Raw genomic sequence first — 9,447 nt, forward strand, 5'->3', positions numbered from 1 at the left:
GAAAGTTTTAATTTGCCCTGATTATTTCCATCTTCCTGTCATTTTCTATGTGATGTTTTAAACGGTATGACAGATTTATTATCTTTAAATTCACACTGAGGAAATTTAAGAAAGCATGTAGAAAGTATTCTATAGATACATCCAGAAATATGTGCCTCTTGCCACATTTTCATTCTTGTTTTGTCCTTGTCTCAGAAGATAGATTTATTTCATAATATTTATAGTCCTGCCCTACCCCATTCAAATAGGCTCTAGGACAGTGGTTCTAAACCTTTCTAATGCCACGACCCCATAATACAGTTCTCCATGTTGTGGTGAACCCCAACCACTTATACATCACCAGGTGCCAGGGGCATGGCCAAAGAAAAGGGGGAAAAATGGCGGACAGCCTTGTTTGGCGACCCCCGTGAAATGGTCATTCGACCCCAAATGGGGTCCCGACCCACAGGTTGAGAACCACTGCTCTAGGATAAAAGAACAAACAGCAATCAACAGTCCAAATATTATCAATGAATAGTCGAAAACATTTTAGACCCTTTAAACTAATCTGACGTCTACTACAACAAGACTGCTCTGTTTTTCTAAATGCTAATGGAGAAAGGGACCATTCAGCTTATGTCCCACAAAATAGAGACTGCTGCTAAGCAGGTTGGCCCATATCTCCTACGATGAGAAGTCATCCATAATTGGTTTTCACTTTATGGCCAGACTAGATGGCCAGTTTTGATATTCGCATAGAGAATTCTTGGAGAACACCAACATAAAACTGGAGCAGGGGTCTTGTATGATCTAGACAAGAACATAAAATCAATAGTAGGTGGTTCCAGTTTATACAATAAATTGTGCCAATAGCTATATTTATGTACTTTTTCCACAATGTAGGTTAAATAGTTGCATGGAAAGATACTTATGTGCACATCAAACATAAATATCTGTATACAATGAGATGTATCTGTAGCCACTCAGAAATAAATTTATCAATAGACATTTCAGTTCACAATAACAAAAAAGGTTATTTTTCCAAATTCAGGTATAATTATAATTTACACTCTGAGTTTTCCATACCGTGATATACTTAGAAAGCTGTAATGTAACCGGTGTTGCTACGCATGCTTTGTTTTATTATTCTGTTATGAGATTTTTGAAAAATGCATTGCCCAATGAAGTACTCTTGTTCTTTATTGTAAAACATTATAGAAAGATTCAAAAGGGAAAAAAATGTTGATGATCCTCCACCTGTTCCTTAGACAATAAAGATGTTCATAATATTCTGATTGAAAATCTGTCTTACAAATATTTTAATTTAAATTAATTTTCCTGAGTAATAAATGACAGCAGCTAAAACTTATAAAACCACCTGAATCTATGAAGTTGGTGATGAAGAAGACATTAACATCTACAAAAAAATGAATTAATTAGACTGCCAATAGTTTGAATTTGCATACTGCTTCCAGGAACGTGGATGATTTGAAATCCTTTGCTAGGATGTTAGATTGTCCTCCAAGCTAAGAGCAGCTACGCAAAATTTCCCATTCTGCAAAGGCATCTTATTATTCTTACTTTCAATATGTGTCTATACCAATATTAAACTTTAATCTAATGTTCACTAGTTTAGAACTAAAGGGTAGTAAAACTTGGATCCTGCAACTGAATAGGAATAGGGTATATGAGCAACGCGTGACAGTCTCCAACTGTATCTCACATGATCACAGGAGAAATTTATCATTGTAGTTAAGGCACCAGGCTAGAAACCAAGAGACTGCGTGTTTTAGTTCCACCTTGGCCTTGAAAGCTAGTTCAAGGGTGACTTTGGACCGGTCCCTCTCTCTCAGCCCACAATATTAGATTCAAGCGACAAGAGAGTTGGTAAATTCCTTTTGCAATCTACGACCTGCGACGAAGGGAAAATGTCAGAAAAGAAAAGAAGGGATGGGGATCATAATCTTCAGCTTGTAAAATTAACCAACAGAGTACAAAAGAGATATGCTTCAGAGGTAGCCATAAATTGTTCCTCTTACATTGCAATTTTAGCATAAATAAAATCAAATTCTCTGGGAAGTAGACAAAGCTAGCATCACTCTATCAATACAGGTAGTCCTCGACTTACAGCAGTTCATTTAGTGACTGTTCGAAGTTACAACCACACTGAAAAAAATGTTGACCTTTTTGTATGACCTTTTTTCATACTTGCAACGGTTGCACCATTGTCATGATCACGTGATCAGAACTCAAAAGCTTGACAACTGATTTATATTTATGATGATTGCATTGTCCCGGGGTCATGTAATCCCCTTTTTGTAACCTTCTGATCAGCAAAGTCAACAAGGAAGCCAGATTCACTTAACAACCCTGTTCCTAACTTAACAACTGTAGTGATTTGCTTAACAACTGTGACAAGGAAGATCGTGAAATGGGGCAAAACTTACTTAATGAATGTCTCACTTAGCAACAGAAGTTTTGGGCTCAGTTGTGGTCATAGGTCGAGGACTACCTGTATGTTTCCTGTGTTCAGCTTATGGGAGATCCAGGACATACCTGAACCAATATAGATGCAGTGTTGCAGATGAAAATAAAAACAGGACTGCGTAAAGCAATGCGGTGATCAATGCTCCAGGAATTCCAGTCTGTTCCGTTCTTAGAAAAAGCCAATACAGCTTGGCACAGTCAGCAGTGGGATTATCAGCAGTGTAATAAAGTCGCTGAAATTAGATTAAAAGGATCAGGGTAAGAAAACAGTAATGATGAGAAATAGTACCAAATGTTTGCTACACCAGGGACTGTGGTAGCTCTACAAATAAGGGCTCATTAAGGACTGTTAATGACAAGGCTCCTCGATAGGCAATTTTTCCACCTTTTTTACATTCTTTTATTAGAGAATTTTTTATTATTATTTACTATTCTTTAATCTGGTACAGTCCTGACGTTGTACCATGAAAACACAATTGTGGTCAGTTATTTTAGCATCATGTGGATGAATCAGCTTTCTGTGATGTCTTGTCTTCACTTGAAATGTCTTTTTTTTTTCCAGCTCAAGCCTCTGCACTTTATTTTAAAATAAGTCCCAATCTCACTGACTTTAGTGGAATTTAGTTAATCTTAAGTACGCCCGACGTTGTAATGGAAGCTAATTGTAGGGACAATTTGGTTCGGTCGATAAAATGCCCTATTCTATACTTTATAACCCAGCTGCGTTTCCATCTTGGGAACACCCAGCATATTTCAGGTTCCGGACTCAGGGCATAATACAATTATTTTTCATACCTGGGCAGATTTATTCTTTTAATTAGAGCCAACTTTTCTCTTTATCCTTTCACCTTGAGGGGACAGGGAAGTGGGTGAATGACAAGAGATAGACCTGTCTTGATAGCCCTGTGAAACTACTGTAAAAAAATTTTTTGCCTCTGTTTATGTATATATGAATCTTTATATTCTGTCAATGTCTGAGTGATATTATAATGTAAGTGAATCAGAAATCTATCTGGAGCGAGGTAGCTCTTGTGGTTAAGGTGCTGGGCTGGAGGTTTGCAAGCTCGTGTTTGAGACCTGAGTGCTGCTGTGTGGTGGGATGAGCTCCTGTCATTATCTCCAGCTCCTTGACATGAAAGGAGCCTCCATGGGCATCCCTTGGGTAACAATGATGTCACCGGATAATTCTTTGAACCCAGAAGTGCCTTAAATGGTGCCTCTGACACGAACAGGATGGGGGAAAAAAATCTTATCTTTGCTACAATGTATTTGTGCAGGTGATTGTGGTTTATTTAGTTGAAGGACCAGAGGTGGAAGCCTGAGCAGCACAGCTGAGCGGTAATGAAATAAGTAAGCCCCCCAGCCTAAGAAAACTACTTTTGGAGTTGACTTCCAACAACACAAGTTATAGCTAAAGAGCAGGGGTCTTCAAACTTGGCTCTTTTATGACTTGTGGACTTCAACTCCCAGAATTCCTCAACCAGCATGCCTGGCTGAGGAATTCTGGGAGTTGAAGTCCACAAGTCATAAAAGGGCCAAGTTTGAAGACCCCTGCTAAAGAGAATCTGGGGTTGAGCTCTGAATCTTTAAACAGGCAGCAGAACCCAGAGCTAAAGGCTTCAAGTAAAGATACAACCAGAAGAAATGGAAGACATCACTTATTTACAGTAATGAGGAATTTGCAAGGGTGAAGTTTAAAGAAATGTGGTATAAAAGGGGGAAAGCTATTAAAGGATTAGGTCACTGAAGAAAACTCCCTTACAAATTCGAAACCATAACAAGCATATTTAACCCCAGAACTATGTGTGCAGATCAATTCCATGCCCAAACCATAGCAATCAAACGTGTTTCTATTCAGAGTAGTGAATTAATATTGATGGGTTAAAAGTTTTAGACTTAAAACAGTATTCTCTTGCTCTAATTTAAACTTTATTAAATTATGCAAAGAAAATCTCAAATGCAAACATCAGTCTCAGATTTTTAAAACAGGAAACAAAGTGGAATCGCTTCATAGTTTTCTTACAAACTTGCTATGTTATCCATAACAGGCGTGTAAGGGTTATGTCACACATTATATTTAGAGGAAAACAAAACAAAGCTAGTAACCTTCTCTTCATATTAATAATGCAGGAAAAATTGACAATATTTTAGTGGTTTCACTTGAAAAAGAAAACTATATTCATTTGAATCACTACTAATATGAACTTAACATCATCATGAAAGAGTAAGCTGTTTAGTGCCTGCATTTATCAAACCAACCAACCCATTTTCTGGGTTTACCTAATACATTAAACCCTAAATTAATCAAACAGAAAGGTTTTACAGATTGTTGTAAAACACAAAAATAGCAATCCAAGCTAATTCCATCCAAGTCTAATATACCAAATAACCAGGTCCTTTAATAAATCTAGTTGTGTTACCATAACCAGTGTCTTGATACCTGACACTCATTGGTGCTCCTCTGTCCTGATTCAGGTACCCCACCACATATAAAAAAAAAAGAGATTATTCTTGAAACGGCACTCCTAGTGATATACAGTCATTCCAAGACTAAATGGGAATCATGGATGCCTCCAGCAAAATGGAGGTTAGACAATCACAAGTAACTATTGCAATTCTCCCAATGAAAATGCAAACCTATCGAGGCACTTTCATTCTCTTTTTCCCAACCACTAAATCTTTCTAAATTCCCATTAGAAAGCTTGTCAAGGTAGAAGAAACTTGACAGGCTGAGTTCTCACCCAGTGATTCTTCTTAGCTTTTATTCTGATCACATTCACGGATAGTGGTGATAGATTTTTCTTTTTTAAATTCAAAGTTGTCACCTAATCTTTTAGGTTTATTATTATCATAATCAATGAACATTTAATGTAAAAAAAAAAATCACTAGATACTCAAGGCAACAAATAAATTGCACAATATCAAACTAGAAGGCGAGAACTATGCAAGGTATCCAAGGATCAAAATCAAATGGTTAATATTGTTAAAGCAGTATTTATTTAATAAAGCATTTTTAGACATATTTCTACAATCAAAAAGTGAATAAACTTAGAATTATTTATGATCCACTAAGATTTCAAATATTAATAGGGCAAAACTTCAATTTATACCCATATTCTTTATATGTTTCGGTTCTAAAATACACTGTCAGGTGAGCTATATCCTTTCCTTTAATAATAAAAATGAGAGTGAGTCCAGAGGGGACCCTATTTTCACTCTGTCTCCTTTCATATGCACTAGGTCCACTTAAAATTTAAAAGATATTAGATCATTAGAATAGTTCATGTCATATTACCACAACATAATACTTTAAAATGCTTGATCTAAAATAAATTGATTGGCAAGTAATCTAAAATAGCAGCTGAAAGAATGCCAAAGGCGGGAAACAAAATCGCTAATGCAAATATGGAAAACATATGTAAAGGATTCAGTTTCATTTTGAAATAGAATATGTCTCTTTGCATGGTATTCAGTAAAATGTGTTCCTTGTGAGAATAATTTCTGATATTGGTAAGTTTTTTCACAAGATAGCAAAATGTTTTATTCAGAACTTTTCCAATTAATCAAATGAGAACTGGTTTGGGGCATTCAAATCTTAGATCTTTGAAACGTATTCGCTGATCTTTTGTTTAAGTATCCGTAGGGCAAAGTTGATCTCCTGACATCAACCACAATTTAAAAATGTATAGCTATCATTTGTTCAAATTAATCTAAAAAAAATGTCAATGAAATAAAATGGTTTCTATGATCACTATGTGCAATTCTTAGCAGTTTAAAAATCTGGTAATAAATCTGACTTCCAGGAATTAAGATTCTTCAGCTCTGCTGTGGCTTATAGTATTCAGGTTCTTTGCAACTGATCCAATGCAGTTCATTGAGGAAGCAACAGTAGAACTGAACTGAAAATAATACAGAAGACTGGCTGAAAAAGAGAACAATGGATGTCCTTTAGCTGCCTCTGTGCACCTGAATACTTTACTGCCATCAATTACAAGCCCATTACAAATACCACTTTACAAATAAAGCAAATAAATAAGCATCTTCCAAGGTTGGTCTTCCCTTCTCTTCCTTCCAAAACTATTGCAAAAAAAATTGTTATCTCAGATTTAAACATTAGCCCACCACAAAAATGGTGGATTTGTAGCTCACCAGTTGCTGCCAGTGATTTGATTTGATAGAAATTCTGTTAAAGTATGTAGACTTTATACCAACATTGTTGGACTTATACTATCTCTAACTTGCATTCTCATATGCCTGGTCTTTGTTGGCTTATTATAATTTTGTCCTTTGCTGCACTTTATTGTTTGTTTTGAAGGAGCCCAAGATATGGGCTAATATAAGTGCAGAAAATCTTGATAATGGCTGCAAACAGACAGTATATAACTTTAAGACAGAAAGAAAGAAAGAAAGAAAGAAAGAAAGAAAGAAAGAAAGAAAGAAAGAAAGAAAGAAAGAAAGAAAGAAATGAGAAACATCCTAAGATGGACTGATTGATATGCAAATGTCTGGAGAGCTGCATCTAAGAACTAGTTATGTAACTTTCTTGGATCAATTCTAGGATGGAGTCAACCATTGTGGATGACCAACAATCAAAAAACTTGATTTCAAAAGATGTCAACTTACAGCCTGGGGATCATGATCAAGAATATATAAAGGACTTGGCATGTCTGAGAGAGGATCTCCATTTGCTGCTTTGCTGATATATGTCTGATTTCTTCTCTTTGTTCATCTTTTTTACCTAATCATCTTCTAATTTGTCAGCCAATAAATTCAGATCTATATCCTGATATAAGCTATAGTTTGTATTTATCTTTTGAAACAATGTTCATTTAATAACTCATAACTGGTTTCTATAAAACATTTACTGTTATTTTGCTGAATGAAATTATACCCAAACTAATGTTAAGCAAAACATTTAACTGCAATTTTGCTTCTCTATGATTTTATTGCTATAATTTGCTAAAAAAGAAATTTAGAGGGAATTTCCAGTTAGTGTAAAAGAAAGCAAAAAAAAAAATGTTTTAGGAATTGATAATAGGTTTCTTTGGCTGTAGCTCTCGCAACATACTTGGCACTTATTCAGAACCTGATAAGATTGTACATACAACACTCTGAACTCAAGTAATATCTGAGGCAAAGTCGTTGCATATGTTCTAGCATGAGAGTGAAGACTTCTACAGGATCAATAAGCTAGGACACAAACAAATTGAGGATTAATCTCAACGCTCTGGCAAGGATGTTGTTTAACCACAAGTTGCCTTTGTACAGTCTGTCTGTCTGTCTGTTTGTGGAGAATAGCTTGACTCATCCATGATGTCCAGCCTGGTAATCAGCATAGTCACAAGCAACCTAAAAAAACAAACCTTCTTGGATAAATTAAATGCACAATTATAAGGAGACTGGACGAATGAGCAAGTGAATAAAGTTAGGATTATCCATTGGATTTAACAAAATAGAATTTCCAGCAACCTTTGCCACTAATCATTGTGGCTAGACTAATAATAGCTACAGTTCAGCTGTATCCAGAAAGCTACAAGTGCCATTCTTTACCTGAATTTTTTTAACTTCAGATGTGTCTGAAATATTATTTATGAATAAAGTGAAAATATTGAATGCGCTCTCCCTGTGTGCCATTATCTAAACAGAATATACATCATTTCCATAACTAAAAAATGAAAATATTGTACTGATGTATTAAGATTAAAAGAATAAGGAAGAAAGCAAACACTCTAAGCATTTTGTAGCTATATATTATGATGCAAGAAACAAAGAATTTAACATGAATAAGGAAAATTTATTCCCTAAATATTCCAATGCATCTTTGAATAGTAAAATATCCTCGAAATTTAGCTACATTTGCATCTAACAACGTAGAGATAATCCTGTTTACCTGAATCACAAGCTAATCTTATCCCATGGGGCAGATATAGGATTTTTCCCCCATTTAACTGTTATAGTAAAAGAAGTCCAACTGATAATTAAGACCCAAGTTTTCCTTGAACAGCTTTTATTTCAAGAGATCGATTGGGATGGTACAAAAATATCCAAGCAAACAGTCGACTTGGCTCAGTTTTTATCTTAGAAAACATGGTTAGAGAGGGAAAAAAAACTATCAGTGATGAATGGGCAGACTTTTAGAACTTTGTTACTTACTATGTACAATCAGCCACATATTGCTGGATGAAGTACTAAAGATAAAATCAGTACAATAAATACAATTAAATATGCTATCTGCATATCTTAAGCTGAGATTTGGAAAGAGAGATGTTCGATAGTCCTTGAATGTTGTCTTTCATTCTTTAAAAATATTCTTTGGTTCCCTAAACTATTGCATTGCTTCTAAGACAGTTGCAGTCACTTTTATCCTTCGTTAAAATATCGGTTTATATGTATTCTCTTTACATTCACTGAGCATAATGAATCCCTAACAATTTATTTAATTATTTTTACTTGGCCCGCTGTCAGCAGAGGTAGGATTTCATATTATTTGGTGACTCATTGAATAAAACAAATTTCTGTATTGAAGTTATTTTAAGTGACTTACCCCCAGGAATGCATCCACCACAAACACTGCCAAAGGGTCTAGTACTGTCCATAATCCCCAAGCCATGATCAGCTTTGACAAGTAAGTAGGGAAGGAGTCAAACAACAGTTGACAGCCCCATCTCATCAGAATCAAAAGAAGCATCCCTGTGTTCAAGGTCAAAGGTCCTACCACAACCATCGCCATCTCTTCACTGGCATGTACCAAAGAATTCTGGTAGCACAAATCTACAGTATAAAGGTAGAACTGGAATCTGAATAAAAGAGATAGGATAAAGATTCAAGAAATAAGACGATCATCCTGGTTACCATTTCTTCTATGATTTATTTTATGCATTAAACATGCAAAAATGTGTCCACTAGAACTGCTACTCTACTAGAATTTCATGATGATGATGATGATGATTTGTATTTGCCTATGCATAATTATGTATAAAT

At 35.4% G+C, this 9,447-nt stretch overlaps 1 protein-coding gene across 1 annotated transcript in view; it reads right to left on the minus strand.

Annotated features, from left to right (window-relative positions):
* The window catches only part of LOC120315319, a 45,758-nt gene extending 36,646 nt beyond the window's left edge, over positions 1 to 9,112 (minus strand). Inside the window, exons 1-2 of the mRNA XM_039359486.1 lie at positions 9,011 to 9,112; positions 2,536 to 2,699 (exon numbers count right to left, since the gene is read on the minus strand). Coding sequence (XP_039215420.1) covers positions 2,536 to 2,699; positions 9,011 to 9,076 — 230 coding nt within the window. The 5' untranslated portion in view covers positions 9,077 to 9,112. The remainder of the gene's footprint in view (positions 1 to 2,535; positions 2,700 to 9,010) is intronic.
* Positions 9,113 to 9,447: the final 335 nt, after the last annotated feature.

Source organism: Crotalus tigris, unplaced genomic scaffold, assembly GCF_016545835.1.
Source record: "Crotalus tigris isolate CLP2741 ecotype Arizona unplaced genomic scaffold, ASM1654583v1 scf7180000019077.834891, whole genome shotgun sequence".
NCBI classification, from domain to species: domain Eukaryota; kingdom Metazoa; phylum Chordata; class Lepidosauria; order Squamata; family Viperidae; genus Crotalus; species Crotalus tigris.